The sequence below is a fragment of the Pseudopipra pipra genome, chromosome 2 (assembly GCF_036250125.1).
Source record: "Pseudopipra pipra isolate bDixPip1 chromosome 2, bDixPip1.hap1, whole genome shotgun sequence".
NCBI lineage: Eukaryota > Metazoa > Chordata > Aves > Passeriformes > Pipridae > Pseudopipra > Pseudopipra pipra.
The window spans coordinates 40,447,351-40,470,525 of record NC_087550.1 but is presented as its reverse complement, the minus strand read 5'-3'; the positions used below and the strand labels follow the sequence as shown (position 1 = coordinate 40,470,525).

The following is a 23,175-nucleotide window of genomic DNA, read 5'->3' as shown; positions in this document are numbered from 1 at the left end:
CTGCACTACTGGAAACCCAGTGAACTGCTTCCATTCGTCTTCTATTTGTCACATAATTGTTATTTACAGAAAATATATAGCCTTCTGTTGTCTTATTTTTTGCCTAGGCCAGTGTCCTATGATTATATTTCCCCTCCTTGAACTCTTAGCAATAGCAATACAAATGACACGTTATATATACATATGATGGGTCACATTATGTATACATACCACATAAAAAAGAATGCATTTGTCCAACTCTCACTGATTTTTTTTTTATTCTGAAAGAAATATCATTAATAAAGTAACACATACAACAGTCAATCCTGCTCCCTCTGTGCTGACTATGTGCATAGTTTTCAGAATTCTGTTTTTCAAATCCCTTTTTCATTTAGGTGTGAATCATGATATTGTAAAGTCACGAGACCTGAGATGTAAATCAGTGAAATTTTAGTCTTTTCTTGAAATTTTCTTCATAGATCATCCTCTTATTATCCTCCGTATTACAGGTGGTGCTTCTTCTTGCATTTGGAACAGCTGAAAATAGACTCTTCAGGATTGAACCTAGTTTGCTAAACTCCTAAAGAGCCTGTAGTTCTTCAGGAACGACCAAACTGAAGCAAATCATTCATCAGTATTATCTAAATCCTTCTTTCCATTATCCCTTTTTATTTCTGAACTTTTATCCCTGCAGTCTCCTAGAAGATACTTTCTCAATTATAGAAAGAAGAAAACAGCCTGCAAATTAATGCTTTGATAAACCAATAAATTAAGTGAAATTTTCTGGTTGCAGATTCCCCACTCTAGGGTAGTAACACTGATACTACAGGAATTATATCAACTGGTTAATGAAGTCATCAGCAATGACTTTTACAATATTGAAACATAGTGTGAGAACACAGGAGATAGAAGTGGGCAATCAAACTATCAGAATTATGTGTGGTATTAATTATTAAATTGTTAAAAGGATGGCATTGTCGTCAAAAAGAAGTCACTTTTTCACTTTTATTGTTTTGGAAAACATCTTTTTTTTGTTAGAAGATAAAGGACGTACATGTGCTGCTGCACAGGAGTTCAGATTTGGCTGTAATTAGATTTTTGTCTGAACTTTATGATATTATGCTTATACCTATTCAGTCATTTTCTCCTTGAAAAATCCAAGCAATTGCCTTTAACATATTTACTGTTAAGTTATAGCTACCTTCATGCCAGTTATAATTGTATTGGGTAGGATAAAAACCATAAATACACACAGAGATATAATTCTAAACAATTTCTAGTTTCCACTTTGAAAAAGAAAAATGCGAACTAGATATCCCAAAAAGAATTGTTTTCATACTGCTTCATTTATTTGGAACAATCTTCCTGAACTGATTAAATCAGGCTATATGAAAATCTATGTCTCATTAAGCTTTGTATCACCTCAAATGGTTGTAAGTTCACTTTCATTTCATACTTACAAAATAAGGAATAACTCACTTTATTATATAGGGAAACTTTTTAATGGAATCTAACAGAACTCAGATCAGTTCAGTCCAAAGCCTTCTTCTTCTGAATCAAAACTGACCTCCTAACATTTAAAGGAGTCATCACTATCAGAATCACCATGGAATTCAGTTAATAAAGGAAGAATAACATTTTCTGAAAAAGCCACTGGTTTAATCCTTTTCTTTTCTTTTTTTACATCCTTTATGATTTCATCACAATGGTAATGAAAGAAAATGCTACAATCCAGACTCATATTAATAAATAATTTCTCATCTCTTTCTTTCTTACATTTCCTCTTGTTTCAGCTGTCCGATCAGCAGTGCATTTCTGGCTTCTTCTCCTTGGTTACAGTCATTAACATGTGCGCTCTTGCTCTATTCTTTCTTGTGATATGAAGTGGAGAGGTAATTGGGATTAATTAGGAATTTCTTATCTTAAACAGAATGGGGTTTCTGACATTTAACTAACTGGCATATTTGTAAAATGGTATTCTTCCAGACATCGGCTTAGTAAAACATCAGAACTAAATAACAAACAGATTCTAATGGAAAGGTTATAATGAGAGGGTCAAATGTGCAAGAGCAGTTACCTCTGAGTCAGTAACTGCTGTATACTACTGCAGTCTTAAATATATGAGCATTGTGCTGCCACTGTTTTAGAAACTATGTAACCAGTGTCACAGGAAGTGGTTTTGCAACTCTTTAATTGGTACCTTTACTATACTAGCTGCAGAGAAGTGAATGTGATATCATAAGCATCCATTTCTGTTAAACCTGGCAGGACAATGCTGTCTGATTTAATCCCTAGACTAAGAGGTTCCTGATAGTTATGTCTAATTTGTTGGGACATCTCAGTAACAGGCTAGTAACTTGTCTCGAGGGAAGAAGAACTTGCCCTCTGCAGAAACTTTTCATCATTGTTGTCCCATTTGTCAAGGTGTAGACAAATAGTCACATACAGCTGGCACCTGAGAGGCAATAGAGCATGAGCCTGAGGGCCAACATACTCAGTGAGTTTTTAAAATTAATTAATCTCCCATGCTTCCTCCCTCTTCTCTTGGTATCCACTTTCACTTTCTTTCTCCTGAACTGGCAGCTGGGGTAATATTTGTTGACACTAGTGTGACTGCAAAACTATAGCATACGTCTCTTAAGCAGAGCCCTGTCAGGGCTGCCCCTTCATCCATGGTTGTCTGCTACCTTAATTGGGCAAGGTCAAACATCTTATTACTACGTTTTCATAGACCCTGAGGGGAAGAACAGCTCCAGTGAGTGATCCAATGGGTCTAGGGACATTAAACTTGCACTTGCTTCTGTAATTTAGTGTAGTTTTTGAAAGAATTATTAGTGTTTTTAAGGGGATGGGGAAGATTTTTAAGGGGATTGGAAAAGTTTTTGTTTTGTTTGGTTTGGTTTGGTTTTTTTAACTATCCAATTACAAATTCCTTGGGAGAATTTACTACAGTTGGACTAGTAATGAATTTCTGTTCATTTATTATTTCTCAAATTAAAAAACAAACAAACAAACAAAAAGACCCAAAAACAACCTCCCCCCAAAAAAACCCAAACAAACCAAAAAACAACCAACCAGCAAACCAAACCAACCAACCAAAAGAGAGAAAATCAAGAATTATTTATCCATATACCTACTATACAGACATTGCTTAGGATTTAGGGCACATTTTGATTATTAAAATGTAATTAAAATCTAATATCAACACATTGCCAACAGACCAGAAGTAACTCCTCACTGGCAAACATAGCTTGTTAAAATGCTACCCTACGGAAAATTCTATAATTCCCCAGCTCCTAAATTTCATATCCTCAGATGCATGCCTTCAACAAGATTGAGGAAAGAAATCTTAAAAAATGCTCTAGGGAAGTCAGCAGCAAAATTACTGGTCATATATTGAGTAATGAAAAGACCATAGAAGAAAAAAGTTAATTGTGTTTGTTCATTCCATAATGAAAAGTAAAGCATAGTCATCAATCAGTTGCACAAATAAAGAACACAGATTCCTGTACTGAGCACTGACAGGGGTCATGGACATTCACTTTAGTGATAACACACACGGGAATTAACACTACTAGACATGAAAGTTCCAAAAGCAGTCTAATACAAGTGACAAAGTAGAGAATGCTAGAGGGAAACACCTTTATGATTCATCCAGGGAAAAATGTGATGGCTGAAGAGACAAGATGACCCCATGAAATTAATCCAGAATTAGGACAGGAACAAAGAGTTTAAAGGACTGTGAACCTGTCTTCTAACACTTTTTCTTCTTCTCTCATTTTTGAAAAGCAAAATTTAAGCTTCATTATAGTTTCATAGAAGTCATATAACCATAAGGTTACAGTAAAGTCTAATAGGGAAGTGGAGGAACCCTTCAACTTATGACAGCTAACTCATTCAGTTGATACATGTGGCTCTCAAAATGGTGGTTTCAAAATACTTTGTACATACATTATGATAATTTATAAGTTATAGACAAGTAAAGAAAAGATAAAGTTGTGCCATCTCGCTTTTAAATTAAATAAACCTTCCTGTCCTGTGTAATAAGCAATCATTTTCTAATAATGTTACTTAAGTGGCCTGTTTCTGTTACCCAGAATCATGCTCCTACTAGGAATTAAAAAGAGTGAAGAACGAAGTACAGCATGGAATTATGGGAGAAACCAAACTGTTAAGATGAGTGTTCTGTATGTCTTCATATAGTTCCCCTGAGTACAGGCCAACTATTTTTTAAGTCTAAAATAATAGGATTATGCAATAACTTCCGTTATTGCATAAATGTAAGTTTCAAGGAGAAAAATAAACAAACAAACCAACCCAAAAATCCAAAGCCTAAACATCAGTGTTCCTCTCAATTGCACTTTTGCTAGTAGAAGGAGAAACATATGGGAGAACTGGACAGTTCTATCTTCCCAACATGTCTAATAGTTAGGAGGAGTTGATAATTATGTCCAGTGAATGTGAAATGCTCTATTTGCCATCACCAGTTTCATATATATTGACCTCTACAAGCTACTAATAGAAGGTACTGACTGATTAATAAGTTCTGTTTAGTTTATGGGAGAGTCATGGTTGGAGGCACGGCTATCCAGCTGTTGTTTCGTTAATACTTTGAGTGACCAGTGCTTTGATAGGCACTAGCAAAACAGTCCTCCTTGATCTCAAGGTGAGAGGAAAAATATCCCTTTCACCTACACATTAGCTTCTCCTGGAAGCAAATTATAAAGCTTTCTATGCTAAAGCTGATTTGAAAAGTCAGATTTGAAAGAACGTATGATAGAAAAAAACCTTGATGTTACTTTACTGTTTAATACATCAATACATAATGCAGTCCTATATTGGCACCACAAATCATGGTCAGGAAGAAAACTCACCTGTAGCGACAGGTTAATATGATGAAATATCATCCACTCATGTCTAGAGAGAGCTGGAGATTTAGAAATTTAAGATAATGAAGGCTTCCTATGATTTTGAAGAAACTGATAAACTCTAGAGGCAGATAAAGAGCAGAATGCTCCAATGTTGTGCACTGAAATGCCACTGTTAGGTGTCTGAATCCTGGAACTGAATCTACAACTGTATAATAACCTTGTGACCTTCATCTACATATAGACAGACATTTGTGAATTGCATTCCCAAAATCTGTTTAGTAAATGGAGAGCCAGAGGGTGCAGGGACACCTTCAGAATAGAATTTGCTATGTCCTGCATCCAGATACCTGAGCCAATTGCCTGTAAACAAGCTAATGAGCATTCTGAGAGCAGTCCAGCCCACATATAACAATCTTGTTATCATAACTAATTTACCTGGAGAAGCCTACTAACAATTCTGTACCTGAATGAGGTAATTTAGAGCCTGTCTTGTTATTTCTATGTATAATTTGTGCAGTATGGTTCTAACAAGGGGAGTTATAACTAGAGAGCTATTGCACTTCGGTTGGATTTGGTTTCCTACTAGTAGTGAAGCTGCAGCCCAATGTTGCAATTTTAATGCAAATGCAGATTCATTTTGCAGACCCTGAGCAGGGAGAGGTGATTGGTTTGTGTTTGCTTTCAAAGTGGTTTTCTGTGTATGTCTGAAGTACACACAAATAGGAGCTCAGAACAACTTAAAAAAAAACATTATTTGATGTGAGTTTCTCCAATTAATATGAGGACTAGGACAGCTGTGTAGGTAACAGAAGAACAGGACAAAAACTCCTGGATCTTGGTAGAAAGAGTTTTATTTTAGTAGCTTACAAGTTTAGCAGCAACTGTGCAGACATCCAAACCATGGATGTCTTCCCAGACATGCATAGGAAGGACTGTAATCCTCATGGCACTGGCATTAATCATCTTTGGTGAAACATTTCTCATAAAAAGTACAGTTTTGCAACACTAAAGAAAAGGCATAAAAGATGCAGTTTACAGCACAGTTTCCAAACTGGTAAGATCAGCTTTGTCTTTTAGAAAGAGATAAAAAAAAGTTATAGTTTAACATCTGTACAGATGTTACATGCTGTGGAAAGATTATGTAGCAGTGTTGCCTCCAGAGGGCAGCATCCCTTTGAGGCAGGATGGAGTACACATCTGCCTTTCCCTGCGCGCATCAGAGCTGTTCTCATTCTAACAATGGGAGTTGTCGTTCTCCGTTAGGCTCATGCTGAAAGCCTTGAATAAAAGCCTTAAAAAGCTCAGCTGAAAGTATTAATTCTGAGGGAAACATGTAAATCTGGATGAAGACTTCCATTCATTTTTAATCTCGCTATGGTAAACCTTGTAATTAAAATGATTAAATGACTGAATAAAACCCTATATTTACATCCTTTAGAATAACACAATGAAAAACCATAATCCTGTTTATGGAAAGAAAACACTGGAGGCCTTTTAAATTTGAAACATCAAACAAAGCTTGTTATTTAAGCAGTTGGTAATTAATGAACCTCTTACTTGGCAAGGACACCTAACAGTTAACTGTCTAGGAATTCCATCTTGGAGAAAAAAAACTAATTGGGAAGAATCAAATATTATGTTTAAGGAAGAAAAAAAAAAAGACAAAGTGTTATGTTTATGAATGATCAAGTTGTCCACATTTAATATTTCACAAGGGGCAAGTTAAGGATTTACAACAAAGACAGTGTTGGTGGGAAAGCTTCTGGAGTAGACACATCAAAATGATATAGGATTCCCGACACAGGTAGAGGCAGCGTATTTTTGGAGTAATGGTCCAGAAAAAGCAGAAGGTGAGAATCTGCTGGTGTCTGTTTGCCTTAAGGAATTAGCACAAAAATCTTTTCATTGAACGTATTTTCCTTCATCATTCTGAAAGAGGGGTTAATGTCTCTCTCCAAATACTGCCTCATTTTGCTGTTTAGCTATTTCTCAGCAAAGATGAAAATAACTTACAAAGCTCATTTATTATACTCAAGAGATAATTCTGTTATTTGAACCTCCACTGCAAATATGCAGAATCTATTACAAATATGCTTACCACCCTCCATTCCCTCTTTTTTTCCCTGTAAAATATTTGGACAACAATGTAATGAAAGCCTACATGACTAATCTATATATATCACAACTTTGCGTGTGTTTGTTTGTTTAATGCATTACCTCTTGATAACATTTCACAGAATAAATAAACAAAAATCAAGTTGATATACATATGAAAATTGTTTTCTGATTAAATTCTTGTCAAAGGATATTAGTGTAGTATTTTTTCAGTCAGTGGTACTTTGTAAAGGCTTTCTGGCTTTTCTAGAACTGTATTCTGTAAGAATGGAATGTAAGTACTATTTCATCAGAATTAATTACTTTATCTCCTTTTTGAAAACATGTTAAAATCCATATCTCTTTTAATACAGTGTTCTTTCACTAAGTCATCTTTGTTTTCCCACAATGATAATGTCATTTTCTAAAAGGGCTCAATCTTGAAATTCTTAGGCAAGTGCATATGTAGATATTGATTGTAGAGATTGAGGAATGGGATTCTGTTGAAGGACAAATTACTTACAAGGGTGTGGAGAATTATTAGACTTGATATTGTATCATGGATTTATCTCCTGTGATAAGTAAGTGAAAATTATTTCTAAAGGTGCTGATCAATGTGAATAAATCAATATAGCAAAGTGTCCAGTGTTCATCCAGAAAAAATTCTCTATCATCAAAAACACTCCCTTAACTCATGGTCTTGTTAATTTTAGTTGTTCACACATTGTAAACATGCTTTAAATAATATTTAGCTTAGATCTATCCACTACAATAGCTTAGTATTCACTTAAATGTTTGTTTTTCATGTGATTTTAGGGGTCAAAATTTCTAAGAACTATTTAGAACATAATACCATCTTTGTAAACCAGACACAAAAACTAAAATGGAGTACTCAGAAACTGAATGCTTAAAAAAAAAAAAGAAAAGAATATATTTCAGATGTTCCTGCACATAAATCCTTGAAATACCTCAGCTCTGCAAAAGATCTTTTTACATGGAAATTAATTACATATTTGCTGATTAATTTCAGAACTGAATTTACACACTCTCCCTGAAAGTTCACCTTTTGTCCAGAATTATTTTTTACAAATGGACTCTAATGTGGTGGGCAATTATCATTGATGTCTTGTACCTTATTGTCAGAGCTCTGTGGAATGATTTATTGCTGAAACATTACCAGGCCCATGGAGGTAGCTCTCCCCTTTTCCAGGAGACTTCAGCTATGGTACTAATACCACTTGCAGTCCCACTGCTGTACCACAAGGACCTACAGCTCCCCAGTACTTCGTAAGTAAGAAGTTAGAAGGAAATTGCATGTGATAGAATCATAGAGTCATTTAAGTTGGAAAAGACCTCTAAGATCATTGAGTCAACCATTAACCCAGCACTGTCAAGTCCATCAGTAAACCATGTCCTTAAGAGCCATGTCTTCACATGTTTTAAATACCTCCAGGGATGATGACTTCACCACTTCCCTCAGCAGACTGTTCCACCCATTGACAACCCTTTTGTTGAAAAAATGCATTACATGCATTACATAATAAACAAAAGAAAGAGAGGTCAAGTCCCCTTCCCATTCATATGATTTTATGTTTACTCTGCATATCAGTGTAATTTTTCAGCTTTCAGTGATTACTCTGTCACGCTGCAGAACCTTACCTGGCCTAGTTAAGGTGAAAAAATTATGACAACAGAGAATAAAAATATTTTTCTGGAGTCATTTTCCTGCTGGCATAGCCTACTGGTGCTCAAACAATATAAACTAAAGCAGTTGGATGCTGCTTGTGAGCACAGTATTTTCCACTGTAGGGCTTTTGCTGGCCCACTGATGAAAATGAAAGATACTAGTTTTTCACCATCAAAGGTAATGTCTGTGTAAAAGTAGAACACTGTGTTAGAATCTGACTAAATAAAAGTTCAGAAGCATAATTTCAGGGGAAAAAAAATCTAAATATTTTGATGATATGTAAGGTGCATTTTGTGGAAGCTCTTAAAAGGTGCATGACAACTTCACTCACTGTTGATGTTCATCTATCTTTATACTCTCTGTTTGGGGAAATCAAATTCAGCTGCATTGAAACTGTCTCTTTCTTTTTCTGTCTTTCTCTCTCAGTTTACTTATCATGATGAAGCCTTAACATCATGTGCTCAATTTTATCACATAGACTGTAGTGTCAAACTCAGAAAGAGATTATAGAGGCAACAACAACAAGAGAATCTACTCAGAAGAGAGAAAAGCAGAGAGATGGCATTGATAACTGTAGTACAGTAATAGCAATCATTGCAATATAAATAGAAACTGAACACATTTCTCTAACAGAAACTTAGAGGAGATTTTATTTTCTGAAGCTGTTCCAGCTGCTATGTGACTTTTTTCCAGGCCTCAAATTTGGAGGTAGAAAAATCCCCTCAGTACAGACCTCGTTTCCCAAAGAGGAAAAGGACAGGTTGTACCGAATCTACTGAAAAACAAGCATCATGTCTCCACATGTTATATGACATGCAAATATAGAGCTATACAGGTAAAAAGAAGAGCAACCAAAATCATGGTTGTACTACTTAAAAAAAAAGACAATTTGTATTCAGCAAAAGTATCAGGACACTAGCATTTGGAGCAATTTCTGAAGGCTTCTAAATTCTAAAAGAAGTAATTCAATAATGAGCAAAATGTAAAGGACCAGCATACAGGCTTCAGCCTACTATACCTGGAGAATGAAGTGGAGGGGAGCACATTAGAACAACTCCTTGACCTTCACGTACAGAGACAGCACTTCTTGTCCGACCACTAAAATTTCCCAGATCTATCAAAAAAACAGAGCATTTAGTTACATACCAAAGATTTTAAATTTTGTGGCTACTGTGACTAAAATTTTATTTTCTCTTGTAAAGCTGACTGTTCCTTTTTTCATACCTTAATCTATAATACAATGGCCTGAAAAATAAATCTATTTCCATTACAAAAAATTCCATGTTGCATCAGCACCTTATTACTCTTTTTAGTGAACTTGGATACACTATCAAAGAAAAAGTAGCAGACAATATATATATGGCATTTACAAAAACATTTAATAGTGATTTTATCTCTTTTTACCATATCATGCTTGTTTTTTTCCCTCAGTAGAAATGAGAAAAGAAATACAATGGAGAGAATGCCTTGGCTAAAATCCAGACTGATGATGTTGCAGGCATCAGCTGCATATCTTGTGATGACAAGAAGGGAAAATCATCAGCACATTGGTTCTAAACCCAAATCTGCTCTAGAGCAAGTTTACTCTTTTAAATACTTTCCTTCTGATTTCTCTGGTGTTATAAGCACAATCCAGTTGTGTGTAAATGTATTTTCCCTCCAAAACTTTCTGTCCAGCAGGGCAATAAGAAATATTGAAGAATAAGAAATAAGAAAAACTTTTGGAACAAAAATTTTTGAATGAGGCTGAAGGGCACTGCTATAAGCAGTTCACTGTATTTATTTAAAGCCTCTCAACCAGAAGATCTTATTATTCCATTTACCGCAGAGAACACTAGACCCAGATTCACATTTGGGGTGGATAGCTATGCTATAGCACGCTTATTTGTAGCAGAAGTTATGTGGCAGCTCAGTTCTGCCACCAGACTGGTGCCTCACCCGTTCCTCAGTTCCCATGATGGTGTTTAAAGCCTCTCTTCACTCAGGGATTTTCTAGAGACATTTCTGTCTGACGTGGATCAAGGTGAAGAGACCAGTAACAAAGGCACCAAAGATATCTTTGAAGAGGACACAGAAGCTTCAGCAAGCACTAAATGAGGATCTGAAGTGTGAAACAATGGGGCCAGTGGGAGCATCTCATCGACATTCAATGACTTGTAGCCATATCTCTTAATTTCTGCTTACAGCCCTGAGTTCTGGGATGAGCCAGACAGCACCAAAGAGTTTCAACAGGTGGAGCAGAATTATCGCTGTCTTAACTGCACTCAGTTGGCAGTTCTCTGTCAGATGCTGAAACTCCACATCTTGCTCCATGCCCAGTAGAGCATATAATCGAAGTTTAATGATTTTTAAAATTAATATAAGTTGATTTTTAATAAATTTCATAATGGGGATTAGGTGCACATTTTTAAGTATAAAGACACTGTCCAAATGCTTTTTCACATTTCTTACAGATGACTTGGGCACAGGCAGAAGTCTAAAATTTAAATGTATCTAAATTTGTGCTGTCTTTGGCCAAAATGAGTCAGTGCTTTGATTTCAATGATAGATACCATGTTTGAATAGAGAAAACGTAGGTGGGATCCGGTAGAATTTTAACAAATAATAAAGCTACATTAAAAATATATTGCAAAATGTTGCTAATAGACAGATAATTAAAATTTTAAAAAATTATTGCATTTTTAAATAAGCACACCATGAGTTATAATACATAATACAAAATGTTGCTAATAGACAGATAATTAAAATTTTAAAAAATTATTGCATTTTTAAATAAGCACACCATGAGTTATAATACATGCTGGTGTAGTATATCACTTAAAAATGTCTCCTAATGCATGTTACTTGATAGTATATTCTGCAGAAAAGTAATTATTGTTATTTTATGTTTAGAAAATAGTGGGCTAGTATATCCCTGCATACATATAATTGGTTTGGATGGGAGAACACCTTGCTGAAAACCTTTCTTAATCAAGTCCTCAGGTGATTCAATGTTATTTTTCAATTAGCTATAGCAACACCAAGATATTTTTTTTTCATTTCCTGCTTTGAAAATGCACAGTGATGGACAAATATACTTTTTTTTCACCGAATGAAAATTAAAAATTAAAGTACTACATGTGACTCAAGTTTCTATTTGTTTAAATCAATTAGTTTCAGTCTAAAGGAGGACAGTAACAAAGTGCTTTGATTTTCAGCTCTTTTTGGCTATCTGTCAGCTCTGAATTGGATTTCTTGTTAGCATACAGTAGAAAAAAGATTAACAGGTACAAAAGAAGGGATTTAGCTGCAAAGTAAATAAATGTAGGAAAGCTTAAAAGGAAGGAAAGGTGAAGAATCATGCTTGCAGTTCCTCCACATTAAAATAATAAGTCCAAATGGACTTAGGGAAAAATCAAATTAAAGGAAAATTTAATTAATTTCTTGTAAATCCTAGCCATTTTATATCTATCCCCATTGAAAAAAAAAGAAAAACAGCTACTAAAAATTTATACAAAACCCTATCATTTTACTTTAAAACTGTAAAGAGGTAGATAATAAAAGAAAGGATGAACAGAATCCAGCTTTAGAGGTGGGAACTGTAACCTCTCACAGCAGAGCTGGCCATTGGTTCAGTATTATTGCTGCAGTATAAACCTGTAACACATGTTACATGTCAGATAGCCCCACACAGAATGAATCTGTCCTTTATCATCTTATGATGCATATAGCTGATTGATAAGAAAATGCCTTCCTGTGCTCCCTGGGTATTCATCTTCTGCCCTGAAAGATTAATTTCCTCTTATCTCAATGCTAGCAGCAAACATGATAACACCTACTCTCATTTTCAAAGCAGTTCCTGGGGTTTAGCTACATAACTTCTATACTCTTTTAACACGAGAAACATTTTGAAAATATGTAGCTAAGTGTCAGTCACCATGCCAAATGTAACTCATTATTAACAATATATATGCAAAACATACAAAGGACATTTAGATGGATTGTGTGGCAGCAGTAGCACAATTGTCTTTACTGTTGAAAAAAAATATTCAATTCAAAAACTTTATATAGCGTCACTAGAGTACAACCTGTGACACAAGAGTGGTCTTCACTGTGAAAGGGAAATAATAGAGAAATTCCAGAGCTAGTGAAGATGCCAGACATTAAATCCAGTGGATTTGGTGCAATCCGTTCTGGATATCCTATTTACACCGCTGGTATAATTAGCTCAATCTTTGAGAGAAGTTATAAACTTGGGAAAACCATCCAGATCTCTTATCCAAAGCAGCTGACGGGTAGTGTGGCTGTCTCTGCAGTGGCTATTCCCATTCTTGGGAAAGGAGCTGAAAAGTGGGTTTCTCTCAGCACACGTACATATGTATTGATGGGCGTTGTGGAAGAATGACACCACCACAAGAGTATCAGTTTAAATAAGGCTCAAGACAAAAGAAAACACTTCTGCAGAAAGTGAAGGGAGTAACAGGAAATAAACGGGAAAATCTTAAAGCAGTCAAAACAACTGAAAAGCTTTGCAGGTCTAGCAAAATGAACATCTGAGTAAAAGGAGAAATGTTCTACCATTGACAGAAGGACTTGTACAAAAGTTGGAGCAGTTGTTATCACTTAATAGCCTTCCAATTCACCTTCACTGTAGTTTGCATTTTAGGTGTGCAGAGGAAGGATCATTCATTCACTGTGTTCATCAGTTAGCTACAGCTAATGGGGGCAACAGGGATGTGGCAGGTTTTTGTGACCCAGACAACAGTCCATTGATGATTGCTATGAAATTAGGATCAAATTAAAGGTGAAAAACAGGCCTTGTTTTTATTGTAGGCAATTACTGCTTGGTAATGGTAAGCCTGATATGGAAACCTGGTAAACCTGGTATGGAAGCTGTGGAAGGCTCTGTACTTCATTGTCAATTTACTTTTAAAACAGAAATTAGATTGGTCCAGAATATTGTCCTCTGCCAGTTCAGTTCTGTGAGTTTAAACTATTTTATTTGCAAATTTATTATGGAGTTTAAAATGGACATAATATGATATGTATTAAAATGTTTAAAGACATGTCCTGAAGATACCTAAAGTTAAGTATAAACCAGGCAATATTCTTTCCAATAAGGTAAAAATAGCTCTACACAAGGTAAGATTCTTCCGTCATGCCAAGGACAAACTTATTTATTGCATTGTCACTAAGAGAGGGTACCCTTCCTCTCCTTGTATTTGAAAGCCAGGACTAAGAAATAGACCTTGAACAGGAATTGTAGCTGTTTAAAAAAGGTAAGATTTACAGGGAAAAGAATTCCATTAAAAAATGTTTCTCAAAATCCCATTATAACCTAAATCAAAAACATGGTTTGACTGTACACTCTAAACAATGGAAAATACACATGTTCTGTTTAATAGCCAACAAACACAAGCTATGGAAGGACAAAAGGTAGGTATTGAAAAGACATCATGAGTGATTACATAGGGAACTTTTACATTGGATGAATTAAATACAATACTCACAGGATAACCGAGTGTCCAAATAAATTAATAGATCACGTTGAATTGGTATACGCCTATTTTCTAGGAATACCAGATTAAGTAGGTGCAGTTGTATTATTAGAGTCACTCATTGGACCTAAGAATAACTTTTAAGATTGAAAACATTAACTAGAAAAAGTGTGAAAGGTAACTCAGACAAAAAGGTTTCTACCATGACAGAATCATCATCTCACCGTTGATAATGGGAAATGCATATATTGTGAATTTTCAAAAATCACATTACCATATGACTTTTAGGTGACAAAATAAGGGCAAGATTCAAATATTTTAGAAAGTATCATGCTTATTATCATTGTTGCTGTTATTATTTATTACCAGAAAGCTTTTGAATCCTACAGGGATCATCAGTCTGACACAATCTGAAAAAGGTCATTTTTTTTCTCAAAGAAGTTATTATGCAAAAACAGAAATAGAGCAAGTATAGAGAAGAAATTATGTATTTCAAGCTTGCACAACAGCCACCCTGTGTCTCTGTATATCTGCAGAGCCACTGAAGAGTTTTAAGCAAAGGAACTGGTTATACAGATGTTTTCAGGGAGTGCTGTCAAAAGATGATGACGAGCACAGGAGAATGTTTTAGGATTCCTCTCAGAAAATGTAAAATCTTGAGAAGGCACAAGATATTTTATTTTCTTATATTTAAATCAACATCTTCCAGAATCATTCTCAGATACTACAAGACATTTTTTTCTCAGAAAAAATCTGAGGGGAGTTGGCCAGGAGGCACTGATCACCACTGGGGGAATGGGCTGGGCATTGGTTAGTGGGTGGTGGGCAACTGTATTTTGCATTATTTGTTTCTCTTGGGTTTTATTTTTCTCTCTTTTCCTGTTTTCTCCCTTTTACTTACAGTTAGCATTACTATTGTTATTATCATAAGTATTATTCTTGCTATTCTTCTTATTATTATTATTATTTTATTTTACTTTATTTCAATTGTTAAACTGTTATCTCAACCCATGGTTTTTACCTTATTCTGATTCTCTTCCCAATCTCATGGGGTGGGGGGTGGGACAGTGAGTGAGTATCTGTGTGGTACTTAGTTGCTGTTTGGGGTTAAACCATGACATCTGGTGAGAAAATATATATAACTATTTCCTAAATTGATTTATAGAATCTTGTGTGAAATCTAGTATAATAATTCTTTCTTTTTAATTTCCTTTGCAAATTAGGTGATTTATATTTATAATTATTAATTAGAAAAATAAAATGTTTTATAAAAGACAAATTATAGATTTTTTTCCTTTATTTAATATGCCATACTTGTTAAAAAGGAATACTACATTTCAATTAAAATATTCACTACTTGTGATGCTATACAGATTTTTATAAATTATAAATTGATACGCTTCTTCCACTGTTTTGTCTTGATTAGCTACTCATTTTTTATAGAATCTAATCTGTCTGTGAAGGGTACCACAAGAGTCTTATATATATTCAGAGCTTTGGAAAATTCTTTATTTTGTTACACCTACTTTCAGTAGCATCAAATAATACCATCAGTATCATCAATAAAGCTTAATTATTCTCAGAGCCTTGAAGAAGAAAGGGAATTTGTAGGTACCAAAATCTCCCTAAACTTCAGTAGGTTTTCTGCACTCATAAATCCAGAAGTACTGGATCAAAGTGAATTAGGAGAAATATTTATAGGCAGAGTAAAATAACAAGATTATGTTGAAAATTATAGAGCTGCTATATGATTCAACATAGCATGTTAATTGCATGATAACTGGGATGTTTGTGATAACAGTTGTTGATGGTTATGATTAATTAACTACAATCATTCTGGGTCTGTCAGCTTTCATCTATTCTCACAAGAATTAACTCAGTATACTTCTCAGATGTCTGCATACTGAAATATTAAGGCAAAACACAGAATCAAGTGAAAATGTTATAGTTAAGTGGTTTTCATCTTGTTATTCTATTCGTGATCTGTCAGGAGCAACAATAAAACCAAAGACATAAACAACCAATCTTAAGTTACAAATGAAAGATTTTCAAATATAGATCACAACATTTAATCACCAAAGTGGGCCACTAAATCATGCTACTTCCAGAGTTTCTGAGCAAATATATTTTTTCACTTGAGTAATATATGCAATGTAAGTTTTTATAAACATGTTGTTTTACATAATGTTATCTGCATGTTAGGAAACATACATTTCTATTTGCAACATTTTTCATAGAACTTCCTGGCACTGAGTAGTATACTAACTTGTATAAATTCTGTATACATAATACTGATAATTCAACATTCTTAATTTTTTCTTTTCTACTTATGAGTGCTTCTTTCCATTTGCTTGATTGCTCCTTTAGTCACTTTTTTCAATTAAATTAATTCCAAACATTCAAGGACATACTGCAAACACCATTTCATTTGTTGTAACTTTCTTTAACTAGATGTGACTTTTCCTTCCTTTAATTAGTGAATAAAGATCACAGCCAGTTAGGATTTTACATGATTAAATATGGAATGACTAGTGCAGCACAATTTCCTATCATATGATGTAACATGAAATTAACAGCAACTAATCTCCTCCATATAGCTTATTGGAAACCCCTGTATAGGTCTTATGGTTCACAGGAGGCTGTAATGGTAACAGAGAGAAAAAAGCTTTTTTTAACACTCTGTGTGAACAAGCCATTAAGGATGACTTATTTTGTATGTCATTGAGCAAATTCATACTAGAAATAAAACATTGCTTATATATATAGTTAATAATTTTAGTTCATGGATTCTAGTCCTAAAGATAACATAATGGCTTCGCTTCCACATGTTCAGGAAAATGTTACAAACCTTTTTCCCTACGTCTTTTAAGTTCCAAATCTGAGTTTGCCAAAGCTGGAATTTATCAGAAGAAAGGGTACAAAAGAATTAAGAAATTAAATTATTCTCATCAGGGAAAGGTGGCAAACGAAGTAAGCTTTCCCAGGTTCAGAAGTGATGGCACTGAGCTCACCCAAATTAAAATCTTTACAACATCCACAGCTTCTGCATTTGACGCTATCTTGCTGGAGTGATACAAACAAAGAATCTACAGAAAATAAAAGTCTGCTCTACCAGAGTCCCTGTTCTGAAGATATCATGTAAGATGTTTGATAATATTTCAGTTGCTATTTTTTTTTTTTTGCCTGACTTCATCATATTTTGTATAATCAGAGTATCAAGTTATATGAATGAACTAGGACAAATAGAAGATCTGAACTACTGTTCAGATCTAAGGCTTGGAGAACGGCATGGAATAGTAACAGCTGGAGGCTTGTAGACACCATATCTGTGAGGTATGGGCATATCAAATTCTGACTCCACTCTAGACAAGTCATTTCACAGTGCTGACTTTTGACTAGACTAATGTGTATAAATGCCTCCATATTTCACTTCCGCTCTGTCATAAAGAAAAGGATAAGGTCATAATCTCCCAGAAATTACTTATTTGATTTTCTCTAAGAGTTGTAGTGCCCAGTACAACCCACAAGTCAATTGTGACAAGATAACTAAGTGTTTGGACACATTCAAGGAGTAAATCTGGGAGACCTTCATCTTAGCTGAATAGCTCAACTGGAAATAAAAGCTTTACAAACACAGAGTATTTCCTACGTAGCAGCTGGTTGTTACATATAATGCTAGGCAATGTTTTTTATAAGGCAGTTTGTATTGGAGCATGTTATTCTGCTTAATATCCAGATGATACCAGTCACTGCAAATCACAGTTTAGGATATGAGTATGTAATTGAACAAGTAAGAATCATCGAAGATAAATAAATTGTCACAAGTCAGCTGAGCAACTATAAATTACTGTCTTTTTACTTTAACCTGTTCAATTTGTAAATTGGAACACATCAATTAATAGTCTGGTGAAAGTGGTCTGAACATTCCTCTAATGATCTAATTTGTGGCAAATGAATGGCACAGTATTTATTTATCAGATCAGAAAAGTTAAACCTTCTTAGAAGGTTTCGTAATTTCATGAGATCGTGGCTAAAGCAGTTTCAAACACTTTCATAAAGGCATTTACTTCTCACAGCTCTCTCTTTGAATTCTAATTCTATGTCACTTATTTTCTAATTCTGTCACGTGCTAGTGTCAGAGAGCTATATTTAGACAAAGCTTTGTCACATGGAAGCACTGGTCTCCAGGGTACAAGCACTGAGTAGTGTGAGCAAAATCAAGCACTAAGAGGTTAAAAAAAAAAAAAAAAGATAAATTTCAGACTGGAGAAGATTTGAGACCTGAATACATTAATTCTCCAGACCTGTTAGAAACTGGCCTTGTAGCAAGGTACCATAAGGAGTTATAAGAGGTATTCAGAGAGACTCAGACATAAAAGAGGATATGAGGGGAACTTGTTAAAAGAAGTCTAGCAATTTTAAATATATAGTGTGCTTTTGGTAGAACAGACTAAATACATGTTTTTGCCATCAAGAAGAGAATCCAACTTATGTACTGAATAGGATTTGAAAATTCAAATCAGAAAAACTAAAAGGGCAATGTGTTGAAAAAATAATATCTGGATTTTATAGTGAAGTTGATCAAATAATTAGAGACTGTGAAGTGAAGACTATGAAGGCAACACTTCAGATTTTAATATTATGAATTTATATAAAGAATTAATTGAATAGTAATGAATATCAAAAGGAAAATAAAGGAAACAAAATATACAGATTAATAGTTACAGAACAACAGTTTCTGCAGCGATATTGCCGGATGATCATTGAATGGCTTGGAACAAACAGATCAGTAACCTCAGGTGTATGGAAAGAATTTTTCTTGCACATAAGGTATTAATTTACAAAGGATATAACTGAGTAAAAGAGCTTTCCTAACAAAAAATAATGGGCGAAAATTTGTATGTGTGTGTCTTCAATATTTCAGGAGGAAAGTATTACTCATATCTGTTGGCTTATAGATGATTAACACTATGTATTATAAAAATACTTTGTTTTCCCTAACTTCAGTGAGAACTGTAGCTGTTTTTAGCAAAAAGTGCTGAGATTTTGCTCTCTGAAAATCAAGTTCTTTGAAAACTTCTCTGTCACGTAAGTATGATATGTTGTTCTGATGCCATACTTTTAAAAAGAGGTTGACAAATCTGAAAAGCTTTAGAGAAAAGTTATAAGATTAATTTACCTTACAGAAAACATCTTATAGCGATAAATGCCTAAACCTAAAAAAAAATATTCCAATGGAGTTAAAAGTGAGAAAAAGAAAAAAAAACTTTTCCACCATTTCCTTTTCTTAAAAGAATCTGAGCTTCTGAATCAATCTCCTAGTGAGTTTAACTGATCCTACAAATAAACATTATTTGATTGTTGGAGGTCACTCCTCGAAATGGTTCTCTTGAACTCAGTAGTTATACTCAACTGATTTAAATATGTGCATAAATTTTTGTATAAAGTGGAATATGGCTTTTAACATAAATATCATGCATAATTTTTTTATACAAAAATAATAGCAAACTAAGAGGTACTGTTAGAAAGGATAAAGAAGAAAAAATAGTGAAGGCTTTTCAGTGATGTCAGAAAGTGTAGGAAAATGGTACCAGATTATTGCAGTGTTATCACTGTAATAATGATTGATGAAATGTCATTTGAAGGACTAATGTTTAAGGAGATGGTACCTGAAAACCTGGGGAAAATTGTATCCACGCTATCAATGTAATTTAATAGAAATTATTTTGTTTAATTAATTGTAACCCATTGTACATGTTTCCTACTCTTAGGAGATGAATGGGATTTTTATCAGTGTAATTGCAAATTATTGACAAGAACAACTTCAGTGGTAGTATACATTAGTTTTATCCAAATCAATTGCTAATAGATATTATACATTTCCAGCTAACAATACAAGCATGGTGTGTAGATTAAGCTCACCACAAGTAAAACCATCATGTTAGAATATTTACTCTTACTAATTCAGATAGTCCTATCATAAATGTCTATGGTCTACCAAATATGAATCAAATGTAAGCAAATCTAAAATGAATGGTAGAGTGAGTAAGTAATGGTGACTAGTAATTGAGGAGGTTCATGTGTGATTATACTTAAAGGTAACAGTACTATGTTAATGCTAAGAAAGTCTTTTTAAAATTGAATTTTATGCAAATTATTTTGAATATAATAAACCAACATTTTAAATTGTTCTTGGAATGAGTTCTTTCCTTCTAATACTTTATAACAAAAGCAATACTGGTTTGCACATGGTTTGTGGTAAATTTTAATCTAAATGTGGGGTTCAGTTGAGCCATTCTGAGCCAGTTATCTTAATCTTCCTTTCAAGACAATGCAATAAAAGAGACACTTCAAAGGCCTAATTCTGTTGATCTATTTTAGATGTCAACTTGACATAATGAACTGCATCCTAGTAGTGCAACAGGTTAAGTAGGAAATCTAAACAATTAGATCAGTTGAATCTGTCTGTAGTGTAGACATTTGACTTTAAATGAGAATGAATAAAGTGCATTTAGAGGCACTTTACCATTTCATTGATCTTCATATTCTTTTTTTAATATAATTATTTTGTCTACAGTGCCCTGATAAGACTAAGTAGAAGATGGTAAAGGATTCCTCTCACATACAGAAGTGTAACACATATAGAAAAGTAACAAAAAGCAAGCATAAATTTCCATAACTGTGTTTGCCCTTTGTAAGTAAAAGGTGAAGCAACAGTTTCTTACTCTTGTCAGTATAGTAGTGAACTAAGTTTTTTAAAGATACATAGGGAATTAGGATATGAGCATAGTATTTTTCCAATAATTTCCAAATTAAGGCAAATTCGGCCCTTAACCTCATAGACTTTCTTATTGTGGCAGTAACTGTATTGTAAGAAGGACAAAGATGACAGCTCCAAATGTTAAACAACCTGGATATATACCTAATATGTTTCATATTTTTCTACAGTTTAGAAAATTTAAAAGTTATATATATTAAAGGATTTTACATTGATTTACAATTTGTTGGACTCCATCTTCTGGCTACCTGTTTGTTGAATAATGTATGTATGCAGGACAAACTCCAGCTCAGTCTGATGAACCGGATTGATACTTAGAAATTCTTGCCTTCTAGACCTTGGCAAGACACTTACTGGAGTAAAGGGGGTAATGGAATTGGCACCACCATAATGCTGCAATAAACGCCCATCTTAAGATGACTTGCAGATTTAATCCAGTATGCATAAAAACATCTAGCATTTCCTGTTTATTGCTTTTAATTTCAGTGGAAGCAAAAGGCTTTCAAAATAAGGAAGACACACTTTTGTTATACAACACTTTACTGTGTTGACTTTATAAAGAGTGTAAGAAAACATTTGTCTCTCTAAAAACATCTGTAATGTCAGAGGAGTAATACCTTTGTGTAGGTATGAATTTTAAGTAGACAGCACAAAAGACAATTGCTATAATATAAACCTGCTCCTCATCCTCACAAATGCATCTTAAGTATTTCTACCTTTTCACCTTTTAAATGCCACCATTATTTAAACACTTCGAAGTTATTTCAGTGTTTGTTAGTTCTCTTAGAGTTGAAAAGGAACTTATTAGATACATATGATGGGATATATGTACAAAGGTTAAAAACGTTTTCTAATTAAAAGTGGAGGGAGATTCAATATTTTTTTCTCATAGAACTAATTTCTAATGTACAAATAGTGAGAGTGATGGAAGAAACAAGCAAGTCTTACACTCTCAAAATGATTTTTCATAGTCATGGTCTATTGAATTGCAATTCAATCAGTAGTTTTTTGGGCACACTCTAGAAAATTTAAATACACTCATATATTTTAGTGTCTATAACCAAACTACAAAAATAGCAGCTGTTGATATACATGCCTATCATAAATAAATAATGTGAAATCTATTGCATGTGAAAGGCTATCACTTGTGTTTCATCTCAACTATCTTATTATTTAATACATGAGGTTGCACTGCAGTATTATTTAAGTTCCACATGTTAAGCAGTTTTAAATCTCTCTCACTCTTAATGTTGATTCTAACAGACATTAAAAATAAATAGTTTTGCTCCCGTTTGCACTTTTACTCCTTGAAATAATAGGTGAATAGCTATGATATAATCAAGATGATAAAGAACATCCAAACTGTTTAACTAAAACTTTACACATATGTCAAGTAAAGCAGTAAACACCAATTTCTATCCAGCAGTCCTGGAATCCTCAGTGGGTCATGAAGTGGTGCTACAGAAATATGTTACTGGTCAAAGAAGCCTAATACTGTTTATGAGGATTTGAAATAAATACTTGAGGATGGACATGCAATGTGGTCTACAACAGCTTCTGAGAGATAGAAAAAATTGGTGTTCTGAAGTTTGGAAACAACTATTATAAAAATAAAAATTAAAAAAACCCAAACAAACCAACAACCAAACAGTAGATTCAAAAAACCAAAGACAAAATAAACAGATAAATTTAAAAATAATATGACAATAGAAAATATGTAATACAGTGAGATCTCCTCAGAGAACAGAAATCAGTTCTTTCAAAATATTTAGCTTGAAAAATATTAATCTTAATACAACATAAATATGGCTAAGTTCCTCAGCAAAGCAAACAAAATACATTCACTGAAAATAAAACTACACCCATTTATACCAATCTTTTTTTCATTAGTTTGTCATTACTTTTTGATTGAAGTCCATTGTTTTCTAGTTAACTTAGTGGTTGTGTTTTTGGTCACTGGGATTACTGGGAAAATAAATGAAATTCCAGTTTTCTTTAAAGTTTTTCTTAAGTGTCATTTTGTCTTCTAGTACTGCAGTGAATTTCTCTGGAAGACTTGTGAACCTTTCCTGAAGCATTTTGTATACAAAAGCAGTGACTGGTCAGTCTTGTTAAATCTTACAGACACTGCCTTTCAGTAGAACTGGCATAGATGCTCATGGCATCTATGTAGAGAAGGCATGTCCAATACATTGGCTATAAAGGGGATGCAAATTCTGCTTGCCTCCAGCAGACTGCTTAATGACTGGTAAAGAGCTGTTGTCCTGCCTTTTTCTCATATAATATAAA

The 23,175-nt window shown here is 34.0% G+C and overlaps 1 protein-coding gene across 7 annotated transcripts in view; it reads right to left on the bottom strand.

Moving 5' to 3' along the window:
• CNTN5 (contactin 5) overlaps nucleotides 1–23,175 on the bottom strand; it is a 605,150-nt gene that overhangs the window by 166,664 nt on the left and 415,311 nt on the right. For all 7 annotated transcript variants that reach the window (XM_064645131.1, XM_064645132.1, XM_064645133.1 and 4 more), the window contains one exon: nucleotides 9,650–9,745. In XM_064645131.1, coding sequence (XP_064501201.1) covers nucleotides 9,650–9,745 — 96 coding nt within the window. The remainder of the gene's footprint in view (nucleotides 1–9,649; nucleotides 9,746–23,175) is intronic.